General features: G+C 36.9%; 1 protein-coding gene across 1 annotated transcript in view; it reads left to right on the forward strand.

Annotated features, from left to right (window-relative positions):
- Positions 1-24,665, forward strand: part of OSBPL1A (oxysterol binding protein like 1A) — a gene marked incomplete in the record, with an annotated part of 2,690,541 nt that overhangs the window by 1,795,528 nt on the left and 870,348 nt on the right. Inside the window, 1 exon segment of the mRNA XM_044065352.1 lies at positions 21,586-21,748. Within this exon segment, the coding sequence (XP_043921287.1) occupies positions 21,586-21,748 (163 nt within the window).

Consider the following 24,665-nt stretch of genomic DNA (forward strand, 5'->3'; position numbering starts at 1 on the left):
AACGAATCACCTGCTAAGTTATTAGAGAAGGAAGTGTGTATCAACATTTTGTCGGCAGAGCGCAGATTCTTCAAATTATTATAAGGTCTTATAAGGGTAGAGAGAATTGGGGTATTATTGGGTTGGTGTAGGGCTTTGTGGGCGATTATAAGTTGGTTAAATTGTAGTAGTAGCAGTAATTCAAGCCATCCCAGCTGTTTTAGATTCTGACAGTGGTGGGTCCTGTAAGGAAAGTTGGTAGCAAATCTAGCAATATTATTGTATGATCTAGTAAGATTGTTAAGATTATTTTTAGAAAGATTGGTATATATGGGGGAAGCATATAACAGGGTAGAGATTAAATGGGTTCTAGCTATTGTGGCTCTGGCTACTGGTGTCAGGAAAGGTTTAATGCAATAAAGGGATCCAAGTTTTTTGTTAGTAGATTTAATTGTAGAATTTATGTGAGTGTCAAACTTTAGTTGATTGTCAATAGTAATTCCAAGGAGTTTGGTGGTGGGGTCAGGTGAGATAACGGTGCCATCGTCAGATGTAAGTGTGAAATGGAGAGGGGGAGATAGATGAGATTGGATAAAGAGCAGTAGTTTGTTTTTTTTAGGGTTAAGGAGAAGACAGTGGTTAGAGAATCGTTTTTCAATAGTAGAGAAGGCTTTTTGTGTGTGAGAATGAAGATCAGTTTGGGATGAGGCAGAACAAATGATAGTGGAGTCATCAGCATATTGAATACTGGTAGACTGTGGAATAGAGAGGTGAAGGTCATTTATGAAAATGGAAAACAGTAGTGGACCTAAAATTGAGCCTTGTGGGACACCTAGAGAGGTAGGAAGAAAGTTGGAAAGATGGTTTTGCCAGAGAACAGCTTGTTTTCGGTTATCCAGATAGGATGTGAACCAGTTCATGGCAGAATAGTCAAAGGAGAGGGACTTCAGTAGGTGGAGGAGAACTTGATGATTAACCATGTCGAAGGCTTTAGATAGGTCTACAAAGAAAGCAGAGGATAAAGTATTATTGTTACGATTTTTGTTGATACAGTTAGTAAAGGATAGTGAGGCTGTGGTGGTACTATGAAATGGCCGAAAACCATGTTGACAGTTAGCTAGGAGCTGATGGTGGAGTAAGTGGGTTATAAGTTGTTTATGGATACATTTCTCCATGATTTTAGCAAGTGGGGAGGTAGGGCAATGGGACAAAAGTTAGAGAAATCAGTAGAGTCGCCACCTTTATGAAGAGGAATAATATATGAGATTTTCCAGATTGATGGGATTAAACCTTCTTTTAAGGTTCTGTTGATTAATATGGAGATTGGGTAGGCAATGGCTTTGGCTCCTATTTTGAGGTATTCGGCTGGTAGTTGGTCAACTGAGGGGGTATTAGGTTTTAGTTTTTGAAGTAGGGAAGAGATATAGGAGGTGGGTATAGGTTCAAGGTGAAAAGGGGGAGGAATAGAGCTTGGACTGGGCAAGTTAGATATGTCTGGGTTTTGCTGATTTGCTAGTTTTAGTATAGCAGTAGTAGTAAAGAAAGAATTGAAGGCATTAGCTGTTTGCATTGGACAGTCTGGGTTGGAGCCTAGTGGGTTAGGTGATTCCACTCTGCCTGGGGATAGTAGTGTGTTAATAGTAGACCAAAATGTATGTGGTTGATGATGGGATGTTTGTTGTAGTTGTATATAAAAGTTCTTTTTGTCCTGTAGGATAGCTTTTTTTGTAATATTTCTTTGTTGTTTAAAGGTTTGGTGATCAGTTGTGTCCTTTGTGGACCGCCATTTAGCCCAAGATTTGTTTCTATTGAGGATTAGTTTCCTAGTGTGATTTGAGAGCCATGGAGCTGGTTTATTTTTCATTCTTAGGGAACAGATTGAGGCATGCTGGTCTAGGATTGCTAGGAAGGTGGTATTAAAGTAATTAACTGCTTCATCTATAGGGAGAGACTTAAGGGGAGACCAGTTACATTGTTTAAGTTCGGTTAGAAACAGTTCATGGTCAAGGTGTTTTTTGCTGCGGATGGTTCTGACTGAAGAGGGGATATTTAAGCTTGTTTTATGTCTAATAATATATATGAGAGAGTGGTCACTAAGGTCATCTGGGAGGGTTCCTGTTGTATAGTTTTGTTGTGAACAATTTGTTAGAATCCAGTCTAAGATGTTTTTTTTATTGTTATGTTTGTTTGTTCTGGTTGGAGAGTTTATAGCTTGTGAAAAGCCATGCAGGTTAATAAGGGAAGAAGGATTGGTGTTGTTACATAAATTCCAATCAATATTAAAGTCTCCGAGTAGAATTGTTTTTTGAAGGAGATTGATAGAAAGCCAATTTAGGAGGTCCTCTAATATAGTTAGATTTTTACCTGGGGGAAGGTAGGTGCAGATGATGTAAACTGATTTATGGGAGTTAAGCAACAGTTTAGAAATAATTATTTCTATGTTGTTATCTGAAGGTAGGTTATAATTCAGTTTGCTGATTTGTAGTCCTGTTTTATAGATAATTGCAACCCTCCGCCTTTTTTATTCAAACGGTGTTGTCGAATGATGCTATAGCCTGGGGGGATGATTTCTGTATCTTTTATTGTGGGTTTAAGCCATGTTTCGGTTAAACAGAGAATATCAAATTGCTGGACATCCAGAAGGGCATGAACTTGTGGTATTTTGTTACATATACTACGTATGTTGAGATGAGCTATTGAGAGTGATTTGGAGGGGTTGGTAATGGGATCTTATGGTAGAGATTGGAGATTAGAGTTTTACTTACAATTACCTTTTTCCTTCGTTATGTGCCCTTCTAAACATTAATGACAGGAAGTGAGGCAAATTCCTTTCATTCCCTCACATGTTTAACAAACTCAACAAAAGTCCATATGCAGTTGTTGCTTTGTAGTTTCATATTTATTCACAAATTTCCACATTGTTGGTTTTCTTACCATTCATCTGCATTTCCCAGCTACTCATGATTCTTCTAGTCAACTCCTGTGCTTTTCTCGATCTCTCAAGTATTTTACTTTGCAACATTGTAAAAGGGTTAACTGGCAGTGCGTCTCTCTAAGCTTTATTATCAGAAGAATGAGAATCAGAGTCCCCTTCTACTTGATGGCTCACTTTATGTTGGACAGACCATTGTATTTTCTCCTTAGCCTGTTCTGCATCAAAAGCTAACTTTGATTCTCCAGGAAAAATATTCTGAAGGTAGCTGGATACAGTAGCTTGAGTCAAACACCTGCCTCTCAACATTCCCTGATTGGTAGGATACATCTGCTTCTTTTCTGCCTGGTGTACGGTGAATAATCATTTTCCTCAAACAGGGCCCTGTCTCCAAATTTTACTACTTTGCCTTTCTGCCACAGTTTTGTCAGGATCAACTTTTTCTGCTGGTAGAATCGCATCTTTACTTAATACAGGTCTTGGCTGCTTTCCTATGGCCAGGTTTGGAGAATGCACATGAATATGGCCTTTGAATTAATAAATCTTGCTGTGGGATACCAGTCCAGTTGTTTATTTGTGCCTTCATAAAGTTAATACAGTCTGTTCCTTCCTGTTTTTATGATGCAGCATAAAATATCAGGTTTTCATTGCGAGCTCTGACCTCTAAATTCTACTATTTTTTGAAACATCTCATCTTGAATAGTCTAATACTCAGCCAGCCTTTTCTTCATTTTAATCTCTGATTTTTTGCAGTTTTATCAGTTCATCTTAATACCTGTTTAAAGCTTCTTCCATTTCTAGGCTTTTGTTGAGTTGTTATATTCCTTCAATATTTCATTTATTTCAGTCAGCTGTGAGCTTGTTTGCCTTATTTTTCCTTCTAGGTTACTGGAAGCCATGTCTTGTCCCAAAGCTGGAGCTTGAAATACTTTTTGCTGAACAGCTCCATAATTCTTTCCAGTCAGTTTTTTCTCTTCACTTTTTCTAATTTATTTTCTTTCAGGCTATCTTCAGTTTCTTCTTTGCTGACACCCAGGAAATGTACTTTAGTAGCTGGTAACTGAATTTATTAAAAGTGCAGAGTGCCTGGCCGTTATCATTCATTTTCTTTTTTCACATTGGGAGAACTGAAATTAAGCTGTTGATCAGTGTGCATCTATCTTGTAAGTGTCAAAAGCCAAATCTTAATGTAGCTTGAAGGATTTAAGAACTGGATTACTGGCATATATCTTTATCTACATTTCAGCCAAACAAAGGCAGTTTTTTTCAGCTTTAAAGCCTTGAGTGAAGTTCAAAGTTCTTGGCTAAATCTGATCACCCATTTCACTGTGCTAAACTGAGGCAGACCATGAAGATTGTTAATTTTTTTTTTTATGGCAACCATGTGCAAGATAAGATGGAATTATGTCAGAGAATGTCAATCCTTTCCAAATCCTAAGCTTCCTGTTGCTAAGAAGATGCTTAACAGATTGTCATTATTAAGATACCATATTGCCTTATTGGGTCTTTTTAACACCTTATCAAAACGATGGCTAATTTTGCGTTTGAAGCACTTTTTCATAATCGGCACTGTACATCCCTTTTTTCTGCAGTCATCTCGATACAGCAACCCTTATATAATCTGTTGTATCAGTGCTGTATACCAGTTAGCTGTACATGCTGTCCTTCATTTATTGTTCATAAACACAGATTTCTGAGAGTATCCTACTTAAGTTTTTAATTGCACAACATTCAAGAGCCTGTTTCCTTTTGATGTATAGCTTCTAAGCCTGCAGTAAACAACTTTCTGATGTTGCAGGTACTGTCTAGTCATACTTTTAAATCAAATTGCACTGAAAATAGCAAGTTGATGATTTTTTTTGTGTTACCCAAAGTTACTGTTTGGACTGCCTTGGTGTTTTATTAAATTTAATACTGGAACAAATTTGTTCTTATTTAAGTAAAAAAATAAAATAAATAGTTCAGGACATTTAGATGTTTTTATTTTTATTTTTTGTAATCTAAATTGTGAAGTAAGAAAATTGCATTTTTTTCTCCACATTTAATTTAATTTGAATTTAGTATTTCAAAGACTGAAAGTTGCCAAGAAATGTATACTGTTTAAAGTGTAATGGGTGCACAGTCTTGAGTTAATGGAATAGAACTATGTCCTTCTGCAGTACTGAGCAAAGGATATTCAGTGCCCAGTTTGTTGCCGCGTAAGTAATAGAAGGCCAAAGCGACAACCCAATAACATGAAATACAGAAATACTAATACATCTCTGATCATACTAAGAACCTTCATTATGGTGCTCAGAATATACTTTCAGCTGGCTTGTATGAAGAAGGGGAGTGGATACACTTTCAGCTGGCTGTAGGAAGAAGGGGAGTGGATATCTTAAAGCTGGTTCTGATTTGGAAGGAAGGGGTAATCAATACTGACCTGGCTTTTGTGGAAGCTTTTTGTTAACGGGCTGAAGCTATACTAGTACATATGTAGGGTGCTTATTGAAATGTCAGGACTCAAAATGCTAGGTGATGACAAGCCAAAAACACAGGATAAGAGCAGATTTAGAAAATTGTTCTTCTCTTTTAAACTTCTTTTTGACTCTGGCAGGTCCCAACATTTCAAATGGTTACCACATAGATACGTTGTGTGTGACATGAATTGTTTTGCACAGCTTCATTGCTGATGTCACATTATGCATTTTCAGTGGGCTAATAAAGATGCATAAGAGTATTTTATAAATAATGATAATTCTGAATCACAATACACAAACTCTTCTTCTTACTAGGTTGCATCTAGTCTGACAGATGAAGAATAGGGTCCTTCGTTCCTATAGGGAAAGACACAAGGATAGGGCACACGTTATATGTTAATATGTTTTAAAATTTTCATTGTTTTATAATTTGCAAAACATTGGCTAATACCAGTTTTCATGCCATGTTTTTGAAAGGCAGACATGTAAGTTGCGTACCATATATTCAGGTAAATAAAAATGAAAAACGGTGGCATCTGTACTCATTCAAAAGCTATTTTTTAAATGCACATTTCAAATATGTGATTGCCCAAATATGTAACTGCTGGTGATGCAATCTTGATAAAAAATACTTTAACATTAAGTCAAGGTTTTATGATGAATGGAAGTTATCTTTGGATTATATTGACTAACATGACTTAATCTAATAATATAGACAATTATCTTTTTTTGTAAGCGCACCAAGTAGGTGAACTAGTGCAAGTATCCTTTTCAGCCATGACCTGGTTTATAGTAGATATTAAATAAATTTATACACATGACAGACAAAGTCAAAAATGATGTTTTAAGTAAATGATTGCATACATTAACTGTCAAAGCCAGGAAACGAGATAAAGAATGATGGAAAAGCTGAGTAATACAATGTAGTCCATAATAAGGGAAAAAAAGAGGAAAATCTAATATTAGCATTGCACAGTAAACTTCAAATTATGTACATGCATAGCCTTCATAATTTTGATTACATTTCAGGCATGCAACTTACTCTTACTCTGAGGCATTTTTACTTGTATTTATTTAAGAGTTGCACTTTTAACATTTTTAAACTTCTTTGAGGGTTAATAGATTTTGCTTACTTGTAAAATGACCTGGTACAATATTCTAGCAAGCAAGTATAGGTTTTGAAAGCAGTCTTTCTTCTCAACATTTTTAATGTGGTTTTATAATTAAATGTACATTAGTTCATAGGTTCATAGGTGTGTACTAGGCTAATGGCCCTGGAGCCTTTACAAGCCTAGCCCTTAGAAGTGCCCTGGCATCATGCCACCCGCCATTAGTTTCCAGTGCCTCTATCAAGTAGAGCCACTTGGAGTGATCTCCAGGGTGAACTTTCTATTTTCCATCCACTCATCAAGATTTCTCTTGAAGAAGGACAGTGAGGTGCTCTGCTTGACATGTATAAGAAGTCTATTCCAGAGCATGGGCAGTCTCTGGGTTATGAACCTGTTCCTCTAGCATGTTCTGCTGATTGTGGTAATGAGATTGAGGTCTCTGGAGTGTGTAGTGTGAAGGGATTGAGATTTTTTTAGATGTAGCATTTCTAACAGAGCTGGGTCAGACATGGCTTTGTAAGTCAAGCAGAGATCACTTCTTAGTAGACGATATGAGACAGAGAATAGCTAGAGTTTTTTTGAGTCTGTTCATAAAGGAGATGTGTTTAAGGCCTAGAATCCTCTTTATGAGGTATGTTTGTGGCCTCTCCAGCTGTTGCATATGTCTAGTGAGGTACATGCCAAATGAGGCATTATACTAAGTGACTGGCCTAATGAGGGAAAAGTAGAGAGAGATGATGACCTCTTTTCTCCTGAATGCAAAACCCTTGGTAATGAGATGTGCCACATAGAAGGACTTTCTGACCACAGTGGCAATGTGGTGGCTGAAGGAGAGGTTGCTGTCAACCTGTGTCCCCAGATCTCTTATAACTCCTTCAGTGTTCAGTGGGGCTTCCATCGATGTGGTAAGTAGTGGGAACTGAGATTTTCCCAAGGGGGATGACTACACATTTTTTGACAGTAAGCTTAAGGCCATGGTTTTGGCACCAGTCATTGGTCTCAGTGAGGCCTTTCTGTAGGATGTCTACATCACTTGGGGAGTTAATAATGGCTTGCAGATTGCAGTCATCTGCGAACTTGGTCAGCCAGAGTTCCTCCATGTTAGCCTGGACTTCCGAGAAGTAGATGCCAAACAGGAGAGGACCCCAGACCGATCCCTCTGGGACTCCACTCATGACTGGTCGGCAGTCTGACTTGGAGTCTGCTACTTTCACAGTGTGGGTTCTGTCAGCCAATTTGCAACTCACCTAGTGATATAGGGGTTGATGCCTTGTTTGGTGAATTTATCAATAATTCCTGAGCGAGGAATATTATCAAAGGCCTTGGCTAGCTTGAGGTAGGCTGTATGAACTGCCTTGCCCTCATCCACAGCTCTGGTGACTAACTCAAAGAAGTAAACCAGGTTGAGCAGGCATGATCTACTTTTCACAAAACCAAACTGAGTGGGATCTAGAGTTTGAAAATTCTCCGTATCCTTGTTAATTAGGTCCATGATGATGCACTCCATAGCCGTACATATCAGACTCATCAGGCTAATAGGGCAAACTTTCCCAGGGTCTGTCGTCACACCCTTTTATGGAGAGGGATGACTGTAGCAGTGCACCATTCGGTAGGTACAAAGCCTGAGGTGAGGCTGTGCTTGAACAGAGCACACAGATGTGGTGCCAGTTCACTTTGTAGTTCAACAAATCCAGGGATACTGTCAGGTCCCTTTGAAACTGTATTCTTGGCCTTGGACAATGCAGCTTTAAACCTGTGCTGCAGTAATGCTGGGTGCTTGGCATTCCTCCAGTATTGTGATTGTTCCTTTAGGGGAGGAGAGAGGGGTAAAGTTGGCACTGAATCTGTTGGCCAGTATGTTGGCAATATCTATTTCTGTTTGTATACTATGTCCTGTACTATTATTATAGTCTAGGTTTTATAGTTTAGCTATAATCCTAGTGCAGAGAGTATATAAGAGGACATTTATATTTAGAATTTTTTTCATGGAAGTGTCAACATAAGTTCTTTTATACTCCAGTTAGGTCATCTAAATATCCCCAGTTTATGTGACACATTCCTCATACGAGGTGCATCTATCTTTTCCTCTGGTTGTTAAATCACCAGATATTACCTTGCCCTCAATCCCAAACAGTTGTCTACAGCCCAAGTCTGGTATCACACTTCTTAACTTTTTTTCTCCATTCATTTTTATATCAGTCTAACATGAAGCTAATTATACTTACTCTACAGTTTATTTACCAAATACAAACACACATCCAGTCATCACTTGCTTATTTTAATCATTCATGCTTCCTGTTTTTACCCTTGCTTTCTCTAGGTGTTACTCATCCATCCCTTGCATACCTTCCTTATACCGCAACCATTTAGCACGTTTATCTCCTTTACTTTTTGTTCAGCTAACATTCTAAAGGTTTTCATTTTCTATTCTTAATCTTTCAACCACTGTTTCTAAATCTGATATTGTTGGTGGGGTCTGGCTTTTCCATTTCTTTGTAATTTCCTTCTTAGCAAGTAATAGTATTACCCTCAATAAAATATCCTGTCATCCAGATGGATTGCTGTCTTCTACTGTGTCCATAAAAGTACTTCCTTCATTAGTCTGATCTGTTACCCCATTATGTTTTTCAGCATCTTTTCTGTGTCTTCATTGTACTTGCTTAATTACATACACTGACAAAAAACTTGCATCTGGTCTCCCTCTCTTGTACCCTACATCTCCACCAATACTCATTCACACTTGGGGACATTTAGATGACCTAAATGGAGTATAAAAGAACTTATGTTGACCCTTCATAAAAAAGTTCTAAATATAAATGTTCCGTTATATACTCTCTACACTAGGATTATAGCCAAAATATAAATATATATATATATATATATATATATATATATATATATATATATATATATGGGATCCGTACAGATGCTTGACTGCATCTTTCACTGAATCCTAATTTGGTGAGCATACTTGCGTGAAAGTGCTATTCACTGAAGCAGCACTTTTGCGTAAGTATGCTTGTTCCAGTTGTACTACGGTGCAGTATGGGAAAATTCCCTTTTCCCCAATGTAGTGCGACCTCAGAGTGAAAATATTAAAGTAGGCGGGGTGTGGGGGGGTGCAGGGGGGGCTTGCCCCCCTGCATTCAAGTAGATTGAGTGCTTTTTTTTTTTTTTTTTTTTTAACATACTTTAACGAAAGCGCTTTTGTTAGTGTGTTCGGTGGTTTTGGATTCGGGCTTTTGAATTTTCATTCAAAAGTCCTAGATCCATATATATAAAGGGTGGGAGGTTAGTAAAGTTTTCACCTTTTAGGCATAAGGTGCAGGATTTGATTCTCCCATGGGGTAATTACCTGGGTTTGGAATGGCAAACAAGGACAGTTAGCCTTTATGAACTAGAAACAGAAAAAAATATAAAATCATCTGACCTATAAATTAACAAGTATGGAAATAACGGACTTCCTTCCTGTAGTAGACCAGGGAGATATTATGAGGTACAGGGAAAGATGATTGTAGAGATATTCAGTTTGGCCAACTTATAATAAAGATTCTGAAGACCTGTTTAATTTTTCTTATTCATAATAACTCATTGATGGGCTTTTTAAGATGATGCATACTAAAAACATGAGGCACATTAATATGAAGCAGAAGCATGAGCTAAGTGTTGTTAGTCTAATGGAGAGTTTGAGAGGTAGTTTTTTCAGTTTTTTCATAGGTGTGTACTAGGCTAACGGCCCTGGAGCCTACATAAGCCTAGCCCAAGAAGATTCCCTGGCATCATGCTGCTCAAAGTTAGTTCCCAGTGCCCCTGTCAAGCAAGGCCACTGAAGTGATCCCTGGGGTGAACTTCCTATTGCCCACCCACTCGTCAAGATTTCTCTTAAAGAGGGCCAGTGAAGTGCTCTGCTTGATATGAATGGGAAGTTTGTTCCAGAGTATGGGAAGTCTCTGGGTTAGGAACGTGTCCCTCCAGCATGTTCTATTTATTGTGGTAATGAGGTTAAGGTCCCTGGACCATGTGACATGGGGGATTTGGATTTCTTTAGGTGTAGCATGTCTAGCAGCTCTGGGTCAGACATGGCTTTGTAGGTCAAGCAGAGATCGCCTATAAGTAGGCAATAAGAGACAAAATTTAGCTGGGGTTTTTTTGAGGCTGTCCATATAGGGCATTTGTGTAAGGCCTAAGATCCTCTTAGTGAGATATCTTTGTGGCCTTTCCAGTTGTTGTAGGTGTGTTGTGCGGTACATACCAAATGGGGCATTATATTCTATAATAGGTCTAATGAGGGACGAGTAGAGAGGGGTTATGACCTCTTTCTTCCTGGATGAGAAACCTTTTGTAATGAGATGTGCCACATAGAAAGACTTTCTGATTACAGTGGCAGTGTGTTTATCAAAGAAGAGGTTGTTGTCGACCTATATCCCCAGGTCTCTTATTACACCTTCGGTGTTTAGTGGACTACCACCTATGTGGTAGTTCATGGGCACCGAATGTTTCCCAAAGGGAATGACAATGCACTTTTTGGCATTGAGCTTACGTCCATGGTTCTGGCACCAGTCATTGGTGTCAGTGAGGCCTTTTTTTAGAATGTCTACATCAGTTGGAGAATCAGTAATTTCTCCCAGTTTGCAATCATCTGCAAACTTGGTCAGGCAGAGTCCCTTTGTGTTGACTTGAACTTCAGAGAAGTAGATGCCAAACAGGAGAGGACCTAGGACTGATCCCTGTGGGACACCACTTGTAACTGGTCGGTAGTCAAATTTGGAGTCTGCTACTTTCACAGTGTGGGTTCTATCAGTGAGCCAGTTGGCAACCCATCTTATTACATAGGGATTTATGCTTAGTTTATTAAGTCTATCTATGATTCCTGAGTGAGGAATGGTGTTGAAGGCCTTGGCAAGATCTAGGTATGCTGTGTGAATTACCTTGCCCTCATCCACATCTCTGGTGACAGACTCAAAAAGTCTATCAGGTTGAGCAGGCATGATCTACCATTCACAAGTCCATATTGCGTGGAGTCCAGAGTTTGGAGATTTCCTATGTCCTTATTTATAAGGGCCATGATGATGCGCTCCATAGCCTTACATATCAGACTCATCAGGCTAATGGGGTAGTAGTTCCCATGGTCTGTAGTCACTCCCCCTTTGTGGAGTGGGATGACCATAGCAGTGCACCATTCGGTAGGAACAAAGCCTGAAATGAGGCTGTAATTGAACAGGGTACTCAGGTGTGGTTCCAGTTCACTTTGTAATGTATGTAGAACACAGCCAGGGATGTTATCAGGTCCCATCGGAGCTGTATTCTTGGCTTTGGACATTGCAGTTTTTACCTGTATAGCCATGATAATAGGTATTTGCATTCCTCAGATATTGTGATAGGCCCTTTTCAGCAAAATAGGAATACGTTATAACATGGTAGAATATTTTAGGGTTATATCATTAAGGTAATTTTTTATTTGTTTCAAAAGTTTTGTCCATAGCTGAAGATTTAACATTGTTGTATATAAAGTATATAATAATTTCTGTACATAAATGTGATGGCATTATACCTGTGTTTTTTCTCTCTTATATAGATGCATCTGTATTAATATTAATGGATTGAATAATTCAGTAACGAGGGGAGGGAGTCTATTCAAATATTTGCAGTTACATAAAGTTCAATTAGTATTTTTACAGGAAACATGCTTACTTAATAAAGATGTAAATAAACTTTCATTAAAGAATTATTTAGTTTTAGCAGGTTCTGGCTAAAAGAAAGGCACCCTCACTTTATGGAAGAACTTGCCAATAATGCCCAAGTAAAAGATACCTATGTTGATAAAATTGGCTTGTTAAGCATTGTTATAATTGAGTGGAACAGCAAACTATATATATATATTGGCGAACTCTTATTGGAATCCTGGGGTTGAAGCTAAAGATGCAAAAAATTACTTACTATAGCTATTTACATGAAAGGTGAAGTCATAATGGCTGATGATTTTAATTGTATTTTATCAGACAAAAATTGCACTGCAGATAGAAAGCTGGGAATCACATATTCAGCCGAACACAATGAATTTTGTAAATCTAATGACTTTAAAGGATATGTATGAGCTAAGGAAAACAAACTCACTTTAATTTACCCATTATTCATATAGATATGGATCACAAACAAATATTGATAACATTTTTGTCTCAATGTATTATCACATATTAGAGAAGTTTCAGTAGTTTCATGTCCATTATCAGACCATAATGCTATAATGTTTAATATTATTTTAAAAACTGACAATTTAATAAATCACAGGAGATTACCAGCGTACATTATTAAAATAAAAGGATTCAAGGATTGGTATGTTAAAGTGATCAAAAATTTCATAGAAATAAACATGAAGTATCTAATATTGTCCTGTGAGATTCACTAAATGCTTACTAGCTGGTATTATGTGATGTAAAATTAATGTATGTGTCTGATTTGTTGTAACATTTGGTGGTTTTATTATGTCATTTTAATAGTGTATAATAAGTAATCTATTTTTTAGGAGGTTGTTTCTGAGGAAGTTCCAAATAAAGAAGGGATAAAAGATCTAAAATACAGTCTCCATGTTTTACTAGTATCATTGAGTTTTCTGATCTGTTTCAGCCAAGGTTTTTTTGAAAAATAAAATAACTGTCTATCATTAGTCTCTATTTAGATAAGGCTTTTCACTCAGTTAATTGGTCGTACCAGTTTAAAACACTTAAACCCTTAATTGCATTAATTTCTAAGTATCAATAACTCTTGTGCTTATGTTAAAATAGGTTATTTTCTTTCTAATTCCTTTAATATACAAAAAAGGCAGAAAACAAGGATGTCCATTATCACCTTTAATTTTTTTCATTAGCTATAGAACCCTTTTCTAGTAGTATTAGATCCAATAAAAACATTAATGGTATCAACATAAAAGAAGATTTCAAATTGAAGGTTCAGCTCTTTGCTGTTTATATTTTAATGTTAGGAAATATCAAAAATTAATTAGAACATATAATTATTTCTTTGAGTCAGTTTGAAAAAATCTTGAACTTAAGATTTAATCATAATAAAACAAGTACACAATTAATAAAAAAAATAAATTCTTACAAAAATATAACTTCAATTGGAATAGCAATCAAATGAAATAGCTTGGTATAACGATTGTCTAATAGTAAAGAAATGATACAAAGAAACTTTCAACAGGTTGTTGATAACATTTTAAGTGGTCATAAATTGGAACAGATTCTTCTTTACCATGGGATAATGATTAATGCTTATTAAGATGGTAATTCTCTTTAAAATATTGTGTCTTACAGTCTTTAATACTATCTAACCAAAAACTTGAAGATAAATAATATTCTACTTAATTTTTTGGCATCCTAATAAACCAAGAGTTTCCATTAATTAGCATAGAAAAGGTTGGGATAATAGTTGAATAGGACTTCCTGATATTCAGTTGTATGCTACTTCACAATTGTAAAAGTTATGCCTTTGTGGATAAATCCATCTTATGATTCAAAATGGAAACAAATACTTCAAGAAATATTATGAGTAAATAATAAATGTGTACCAACCAGTCATAAACAAATGGTCCCTAACAGTTTTATCAGGTTATTAAAAGGTGTTTGCGTAAATGGATTATAACCTCTTCTCAAATTCGCTATTTAAATATTATTTCCTCGTTCCAGAAGTTCACATATTCTAACCATTGTGTTAAAGACTTGATATTTTCTTTGTTTCCAATTGCATATGCAAATGACTGCTTAGAAGTACATAACTTCAACAAAATGCTAGTATTGAAATAAAGTAACTGAATTTATTGGCATCAATTTTTAAATGGTGCTTATACATATACTGTTGAAAATTTAAGGTTCCAATACAATCAATTCTGAGAATTGGTTAATTTTACAAATATTTATAGACTTTGTCAACACAGAGATAAATAAGATATTTAACCTGGGTAAGAAATTGTTCTCCAAATTATTGGAAACCTTAATAAATATCAGTAATAATGCAGTGAAAACATAAATCATATTTGTCACACATTTATAAAATTCTTAAGTTAGATTTCACATGTCTAGACAATTCCTATTGGAATTATTCCTCAAAAATTATTAGTGAAGACTTCTGTGAAGAATACAAGAAAATAATATGAAAATCTATTCTGTTGGAAGGTGCTCACCTGTAAATTCTTACACAGAGCTTTTGTCACTCCTAGCAAAATTGCAGTTATGTATGAGTCAAATAGAATTAAATGCTGGAGATGTGATTCTGAAATAATCGCCAGTTGGATGCCTATGGTATATGACTGTGAAGTCATCTCCCCTTTTTGGAAAGAAATTAATAACTTCATTCAAGCTCTATGGTCAGATAGATATAATATTTCTAAATCTTTAGTTTTATTTAATACTCCGATTCCTGAGATAACTCCAAAAACCCCAAAGTACCTCTTTTTTGTTCCATTCTTGCTATAGCCAGAGAAGTAATTACTAAAAATTAAAAAAGTAACATAACCCCTCTAGTGTTAAATTTATTAGTATGGCAACAATTGTTTGCAGTATTGAACTGCATACTATAAAGATGAGAAATTCTAATATTGCACATTTATATAAATATTGGCTTAAACTTAAAGACTTGCTTGAAAAATATTAATTGTTAAGACTAGGTTGTTATTTCCTATCTTGCCCTCTCTGAGGCTTTTGCTTAGTTTTACCCAATTTCATCATTCTTATCCTTCTGGTCAGTCCTTTATTCTGGATCATCATTCTGTCATGAATGTTATATAACCCTTGCACTCTATCCCAGGAAATTATTTCATCTGCTACCCAATTTTTTCACAGTCTGTAACTTCTATTGGGAGAAGCTCTTGATTCCACTCTGTTAGTGTCAGATTGGATAATATTTTCTGTATTTCCTGCCTCAAAGTTCTTAATATTGCCAGGTGAAGTCTGTCTATTGTTACCCCACTTTAATTCGAACATATCTTTATAACCAACCTCTGAATCTTTTTCTGAAATCATGTTCTTCCATCCAGCTTGATAGCTTTTACTGTGGCATCTACCATAGTATGATAGTCTTAAGAACAATTAATATTTTTCATACTAGTATTAATGCTCGACTGTATGAAGAGATATCTGGGATGGATAAGCCACCCAGCTCCTTCGGTACTTCAGCCTTCTCCCAGGCTAATCTTGTTTGCACCCCCCTCCTCCAAAAAGAATACTTCATTAATTTTACTAGCTTCTTTCTAGTATCTGTATCTACTGGTGATCAAAAGGCCTGTACAAGGAATGGTAAATGAGGGAGTATGTGCCAATTAAAAATCTGTAACTTATGGTCATAGTTAAAGCTTAATGCTTTCCATCTTTCCAACATCTTCCTTATTTTATCCATTTCCCCATTGATACCTTTTTATTCCTCCAACAATCTGACCAACCAAATACCTAGATATTTTGCTTCACGTCCCCATAGCCCCAGGTAGGTTTCCTTTAAGTTATTGATATCCCCCTAAATGTATGTCTGTTGTCTGTGATTTTTCCTAGTTTACCTTTTAACTCAGCAGTTGACCAAATTCCTCTAGTATATCCCATAGCCTCAAAAAATCTTCCTTCAGCTTGGTTAATGTCAAAATGACATAATCTTCAAATATAACTATTTTTAGTTCCTTCCTTCCTCACATATAGCCCCATATTTTTGACTTCTTCAAACTGTTTGCCAGGAGTTCCACGTATATCACAAATAAAAGCGGGGAGAGGAAGCACCCTTGATAGGTTCCCATCATAGTCTCTCTGTTTTCCAGGAGACTTGTTCTTATCTTTATATGTGCACAGGAGTCTACATATATGCTATTCAGTGGCATAATGAACTTTTCCATGAAACCTATTTCCCTTCATACCTTGTATAAGAAGTGCCATTCCACACTGCCAAATTTTTTCTCAGCATAGAAGCATACTAAAGCAACCAAGAATTTTGTTTTCTGTATATCTTCTATTATCATTAATGTATGTGTTATGTTATCTGCAACCCTTCAGCCTTCCACAAACCATGTCTGATCATGTGATAATATTTTAACCAATACTGAACTCACTGTTGATGCTGTTATAGTAATAAACAGTTTATAGTCATGCTTTAATACTGATATTAGACAATGTGACTTAGGTTGTAAGGGAAGCTTCCCTTCCTTGTAAATTGAGATTATTGCTTTTTTCAGGACTCTAGGAATTGGCAGGTTTGCATTGCTTCATTAAATAACCTGACCAACATATTTATTTATTTTTATTATAAGATCTTTCAGACCCTAATTGGAATTTCATCCATTCCTAGTGGTTTCCCTGGAGACATTTTGTCTAATGCCTTTATTTCGTCCATGATCCACCTCATTATATATTCTTCTTCTGCCATAAGTTTCTTGAGCTCTAGCCCTCTCAAAAATTTGGTTACTCCCCCTCCCCCACGGTTAATTGCTCCGGAGTATACAGTTGTGTATGGACCTTTCTTTCTCCCATAGTCATATCTCTTAGTCTGTATATACCTTGTGCATGTTCCTGCTGTCTTAACTTGAGCAGCAAGGCTAAATAGTCCTTTGGTGAACTAGCAAAGGATACTCCTTGAATTATATTTCTTTTTATTTATAACCTTCGATCTTTAGTTTCCTGTACTTTTCTTTTAAGATTGTGTAACTGTTCCTCATCTTGTGCAGTCAAGAGTTTTCTCAAATGTCTGTAATTGTTTTATTTTTTGTTGAATTACTCCTCCTGATCCTCTGTCTCTTTTTCCGCTTTTGCCATTAGCATAATCTGTCTTGAATTTTGCCCTTAAAATTATCCCATTCTTAAGCTTTTATTTCTCCCTTTCTTCTTCCATATAGTATGTTCCTTAACCTGTCAGTACAGGCTAGTTTGTCAGCTTATACACAGGAAATCGCCAATGCCTTCTCATGACATCTGCACTGTGGTTTGCTAACACTAGCATTAACAGGCGCTTTATCTGAGAACAGCATGGATCCCACCTCCATCTGTTGTATGTGGCCTGAGAACTCCAGCTGAATGTATACCCTGTCTATTCTCGGCCATGCTCCTGTATTCTTGGAATTTTATGTATAATCCCCTACTCCATGTTTTTTTGTTATTCCCCAAATGTCTGCCATCCCTAATTACTTTAGTTTTGTTTTTTTCTTCATTTCCCGTTGTTTGTCATCTTATTCTGTCACTGTGGGCACCTGCTGCTCTGTGCATTTGATGTCAGTCTGCAACTATTAATAGTGGTTCTTCATGAAGTCTAAAAGTTTTCTCCCAATATCCCCTAACTTCCATATACTCAGCTTGGACAGGTATATGTAGTGCCACAGTTATTAATTGGGCTTCATACAATCACTTAATAACATGCCACCCCTTATCATCTATTGATGTATCTAAAACTGCAAAGGAGGTGGTTCAATGTATTAAGATAGCAAACCCCCACCATACTCTGATCCTGCCAATACTTTATAGGTTCATAGGAGGTTAGTAGACTAGTGACCCTAGAGATCTTACAAGCCTAGCCACGTTAATCCTGAGTTGCCTCAGTTGTCTTTGGTTAGATGGACATAATTCGCAGAGCGAGTCTGTGATAAACACTGACTGTCCTTGCCATCCATGTTTTTGTTGTTCTTCCTTGTTAAATGAGTTTTTGTTAAGGGTGCCATTGATAAACTTTCCCTTTTTAGCCAATTCTATATACTATGCCTTTTAATTGGGCTCATCAGCCCATTAACATTCCAGCTAATTACTTTCTACCTGTTTATGGCTGAACTTCAGTTTTTCACATTGTTTCATTCAGTAGTTTGTCCTCACCCTTAGCATATGTTCTTACTCTATTAGCTGGTGTGTTCTTAGCTAGCCATAACTCACTGTCTGAAAACAATAACATACTTTTGTGTGAAATCCTTCTAACTGGACTTTTTGCTTCTAATCAAAACATTCAACCAACAGTATTAGCATAGAAGCAAAACACTTTCAATAAAAACCTTCAAAACTACATATACTGATATATTAAATGCTATCAAGTCATGCATATTCTTTTCCCATTGCAGGCTCTTAGGAATCATTTTTGTCCCCAAATGTTCATTGTTAGGCATTGATTCCCCCTGATAGCTTTGTTGCAGTATTATTAGATACATTTTCACCACTGGTCCTGTCCTCAAGTCCGTAATCATTATGTTATTCACTCACTTGCAACCAGTTTATTTGAGAATAGTTGTCTCACTCCTGCCGACATCTGTAAGCTTATATTCCGTAGTCCATATTATGCCTAAGTCTCTCTCTCCTTATAATGTTCGGTAATTTCAGATGATTGCTATATGTCCTTACCTTAATTGCTGCCGTTCTGGGCCATCCAGCTGCCAGCTGTATACCGCTGGCCTGCATAAGTTTATTCCCCTTCAACCTGCTTTTGTTGCTTTTTATATTTCCCAAGCTGCTGTGATATTTTTGTCCTCTCCTTCAGGACTTGAGCTCTTTTGAACTTTGGGAAGAATCCACTCTGAGGCCTTTCTGTTGATTCTGGCACCAACTCCATGGAAGGTTCACTGTTCAGTTCATTGGCCTCATCCACTGCCCCTTCCAGTATAGCTGGAAACTCTGCTATCCACTTTTGTGCTTTTTTAGGGTTGTGTTGTTCTGGGACCTCTTAAGAAGAAAAGTTTACAAACCGCTGACTATAATAGCTTGGTGTGGAGTCCCTTGTGCCTGGCCGTCCCTGGGTGGAATGTCAGCCTTCTCTTCCTGGTTGTTGTAGTAGAATAATCCTGATCTATAAAGATTCTGCTTGTGTCGTATGGCCAGTTAGCTCCTGGCTTCCATAATAATGACAAAATATGCTCTCTCATTTTGTAAATTATTTGTCTTTTTTTTTTTTTTTTTGCTTATTTCCAGGGTTCCACAGAGTTCTATGCACCATCTCACGGTTAACTTTGTTTTCTGGTGTGTTAGTCCATTTACATAAGAGGACTGTGATCTGTTGTTCACAACCCCCCCCCCTTTCCGGCAGTCCACTAATGCAAATGTACATTCATCTGGCTCTATTCTTGCTGGTCCCTGAGCAGCTGTTCTGTTAATTCCAATTGTGCTCCAGAGCTTCAGTACACAACCTTAGTTGCTCAGTGTCCTGCATAGCATCTTAGATACCATCCACATGGTTGCTCAGCAATGGACTATATTCCAAGTGCACTTCTTAAAATGAGTAATTGAACCATTCATATTTTTTATTTTATTGAGTACTTCTGCTAGTATAATTTAATTTTTGTTTGGTGCCACTGTTTTTTCTCCATTCTTGTGATCTCTGTGGCCACGTGCTGTATCTTGTTGGATTGATTCTCTGTGATATTCATTTTTTTGTTTTGCTTTCATAATCCAATTCATCTCATTCTACTGTATTATGCTTTTAAAACCTACTCCAGCAGCTCTTTAAGGACTTGTGGTCCCCTACAACTAAACAGTTTCTTCAAATTTCTCTACTTCCCCGTGGAAGCATAGGGAAAAGTTGCTGATTGCTACAGAGCTATTACCGGAAGACCTTTGTCCAAAGCATGATCAGTAGTCTCTGTGATCACCAGGGAGATCACAATCCCTGGTGTGCCCCCCCCCCAAAGTATGCACATCCCTCACTGCCTTAAAGGTGACACAACCTGGCCATGTTCTCCCTGCCCTCCTCCACATGTGGTCCTCCAGTGCTGGGGGTGCTAATTGAACTCCATCATTTAGCTCACAGTGTGGGCTCCAACCACTTGCACCACAAAGCCAAGCTTTTTTTTTTTTTTTTAATCCCAACTGTTTATTACTGATAACTTTGTATGGCTTTCTTAGACACTGATCCTTTTAGTTCCTCATTTGGATCTCTGGTGTTTTGTGTTGTTGCTACATTATCAGATGTGAAAACTGATAAATTCCTATCATACCTGTCAGCCTCTTACCACAGGAAATCCAGACAAAACCTAAAATAATGAATGATAGGCAATAGCCCAAATATAGGGACAGATTTTAAATATTGCTCTCATAAGTTTATGAAGTTCCTAGAATAACAGCATTTGTGTTAGCATTCATTTTCTGAAGGTTATGAAGTGTGAAATGGCATTGTATGTCATTATTTTGTGACTTCTCTGTGATTTGCCAGAAATCCACTAATTTTATGAGGAACAGACTAAAAATATGGGGAAAAATCTGGACATTCTGCAAAATTCTGGACAGTTTTGCGGCATGGTTCCCATGTTTAGTGGGTAAGGAGTGGTAGACAGCTGCCCACTAGAGCAATGATGAGAAAATAAGCAAACTGATCAACAAAAATGAAGTGACTCTTTTTGAGTATGCCCTCCTACATGTACACAGCCTCCTATTCCCTTTCTTAGCCATCTAGTTTCAGCGATTGATTTAGCATGTGAAATCACCCAGTTATTTAACATAAGACTGAATACTGGCTTTAACTGCATCATGTAAAACATTTTTAAGAACTAGCTGTGACATTTTCTGGGTCATCATAAGGAGTAACCACTTATTTTTGAGAGGTTACCACAAGTTTAAAAAAGGAGAAACAAAAAAAACCCCTCTCTTAACTTGGGTGAGTAATGCTTTGTTATCTAAGCATACAGAGCGATTCTTTGCCTCAAAATAGCATGTTTTCATGTGCTGTAGTATTCTGTAAACTGATGGATTTTTCAGCTTTCCATGTCCATTCTGTTCATGTAGTTAATACCTCACTCTCCCTGAACTGCATGAGGAAAATGTATTTTACAGTATTGTCAAATATGATTGCAAAGTGCACAGTTTGATCAGGTCTCTACATAGTTGTGGTAGCTTTTGATTTAATATCATAGCCCATGCTGCACATTCCCTCTAACTTATTTGTCTGTTCATTGATGGAAATGCTTTTGTACAGCATTACACCAGACCATTGTCTAGTAACATCAGCTCAACTAGCATAAACTGAACCTACTCACTGACAAATTACAGTATTGTTTGAGAGTACACTGCAATGAACGATTCTGCATTTCTGAATGTCTAGAGATACTTTCAGTATGAATAAAGCTTTTCAGAGTTTGTCCTTTAAAAGTTGTGTTGATTTTTTTCTTGTACTTTCCAAGATTCGAAATTCCAGGCTAGAGCAAGAACAAGAGAGAAACAAGATCCTTTCAGAAGCACTGGAAACACTTGCCACCGAACATCATGAGTTAGAGCAGTCTTTTGCTAAAGGATCCTCTCCTCAAAGTATTTTTAGTGATGATGAATTTTATGATGCTGTCTCAGGTGAGTTGAAAGAAATCTACCTACTGGATAATGAGCACATTTAGTGTACAATAATGGCCTGTACTTTTTCTGGAATAGTATTTTTAGGGGTGAGAGTTACTTTATTTGTTGTACACTTAATTGAACCTGTTTGACAATGTGCACAGTAGTTCTTCGGGTTAGTATGCCTTTTTATTTCACTTATATTTAAAATGGTACTCCACAAATAAGGCACTATTCGGAAAAGATTACAGAATTTTGATCCCAGATGTAGTTTCTTTTTTGTATCAGTTAGTCTGTAATTTAACAAAGGAAATACTAATATGCCACCTGAAAAGCACTAAACTTGACCAGCTGTACTTTTTGCCTCACTTGCACACATTTTAGAAAAAGCTGTTAATGTGCTCATTTTTGTTAGTTATTTCCTAATTCTAGCTGATCACAGGAAGATTAGATGGACTAGGTTGCTTATGTGCTGTTAATCCATTATCTTAAGTCAACTTTGAAGCTGAAAGATGGCTCCAATAAGTAATCAGACACATTAATATTAAAGAACAATGTATTACAGCTGTATAGTCAATTGTGTAGATGCCGCCAGCACTCAGATCCACTCATATTTGGAAATGTAAGCTGTTCACAGAATTGTATTCAGAAGTTTAATTTTATGAACAAATCCAAAAAGTGCAGTCATTACCAGCAATACTAATGTCGTTTAAGTAACATTTAAGAGTTCTGTTTTTTTAGCAGCTTGGACATTCAAGGTTAGCACTAACTTTTCATGAAACCACAGCACTTTTCAGAATAAATATTTTTGGGGGTGACAGTACAGGAGTGCAGCATTGCTCAAGAACTTCAGAACTACCATCCCTTACTCATATTGAAGTAAGGCCTTTATATGTTCTGATTAATGTAATATTGGCTATACTGAGCTAATTCATCATCTCAGATTTCAAGCAAACCTAGTCTGTTGAGTATGGTGTCTCATACCAAGCATTCATTTAAATTACTACTGTGTGGCAGTCATTCATAAAAGAAGTATAATGCATGGCAGTTCTGTATATGCAGACATGTTTCTTAAACCACATTCTCACAACCAGCACATAAAATTGTTTATCAGTAGTTCATGTTTGGCAGTGGGTAAAGTAGGATTAATCCATAGCTGGTATAGTTTGATAATGAAGTGAGGCACAAGTAATCACACAAGCCATCTATAGGTAAATTCTGTATTACTCCCTGCCAAACATTTATTATTGCTGTTACACACTGACATTATTTAAAAAAAATAAATTTCTTAGCTTTTTCAAATAATAATAATAATACTGTAAGTTAGAACTTGTTTTGTTTAGTTTCTTCTCCCAGTGTGATTGTCTGGAACTAGCTTAGTTATGTCCTGACCATGTGTCTGTCTATGTATGTAGCAAGGACTACAAGTGTGTCAGCTTTGCACACAAGTACATTGTTCATCTGTGTTTACTCGGCTAATGATCACAAGGGCCTTTTTAAGCCTAGCCATGCATCCCAAATCTCTCTCAAGTTCTGATACCCTTGATAAGTGTAAGCATGGGCCTGGGAGATGAACCATTTACAGGTTGCCTGTGTCATATCTCTCAACTGTACACATTTTCGCAGAATGTCCAGATTTTTGCCTTATATTTTTGGTCCGTTTTTCATAAAATTGTGTCTTTCTGGCAAATTAGTGGTAAATTGTTATAGATTGAAATTAGAAAATAATGACAGACATTTGAGTTTTAGACTTCATACCCTTCAGAAAATCCATGCTAATACAAAACCTGTTATTCTGTCAACTTTCTAAGTTTTTAAGAGCAATATTTCAAAATTGTCCCTATTTGTACCACTTTTTAAAGGCTTTGTCCAGATGTCTTACTCTTAGAGGTTGAGAGGTATGGTGTCCATTAGACACATAGGTGCCAAACCAGGGATGAATTTCTGGTTTCCCATCCAATTGTCCAAGTTGCACTTAAATTGGGGTTAGAGAGGAACTCTGCTTCACATGGATGGGGAGCCTGTTCCATAGCCTGGGTAGTCTCTGGGATACATACCTATCTCTCCAGCAGATCCTATTTATATTACAGGCAAGATTTAAGCCTTTAGAATGGATAATTCTGGTGCTGTTTGTTTTGTGGATATGTAGGAGGTCTATCAGAGTGGGGCCTGTCAATGCCCCGTATCCTAGGCAGAGATCTCCCCTCAAAAGCCTATAGGAGACAGAATACAGAGATAGTGCCTTAAAGCAATCTGCATAGGACATTTTACTTATGCCTTGTATTCTTTTAGTGAGAAACCTCCATGGATATTTGTATTGCTGGATATGCCTGGTAAGGTACATACCAAAGGGGGCATTGTACTCGATGATAGCTGTGATGAATGCCGAATACAGTGGAACAATGACTTCCTTGGACTTTGATGCCGTACCTTTGTTTATAGGTTATGCAACATAGAATGATTTCCTCACTACTGTAGACACACAATGGTCAAAGGCTAGGGTTCCTGACTACTGGGTCAACTCTAAGGGGTGTATTGTCAATATGATAGTTACCAGGGATGGATGACTTCCCAAAGGATACTATTGTGCCACTAAGGAGTTAAGATGAAGGTTCTCAAGAACATCTTCATGCATCTGGACAGACAAAAGAAATACTGTTGCATGATGCATGTTGAGTAAGACAATTGTCATTTATCAAAAGCATTTTTCTTACATGTAGCTTACATTTCTAAAAAATTGCATATAGGGACATGTTGATTATGTTAATATAATAATTACAGTAGGAAAATGAAAGGTGATTCTGTTCTTTTGGTTACATCACTGCCACAGCTGTGTACTTTTCAAGTGCTGTGGGTGACTTATGTATATTTTTTGTAAATAAATATCTGTTGTATTTTAATAAACTATCAGTCATACGTTCATATGTAAGCACTA

Source organism: Protopterus annectens, chromosome 3.part0 (genome assembly GCF_019279795.1).
Source record: "Protopterus annectens isolate FY-2018-M chromosome 3.part0, PAN1.0, whole genome shotgun sequence".
Classification (NCBI taxonomy): domain Eukaryota; kingdom Metazoa; phylum Chordata; order Ceratodontiformes; family Protopteridae; genus Protopterus; species Protopterus annectens.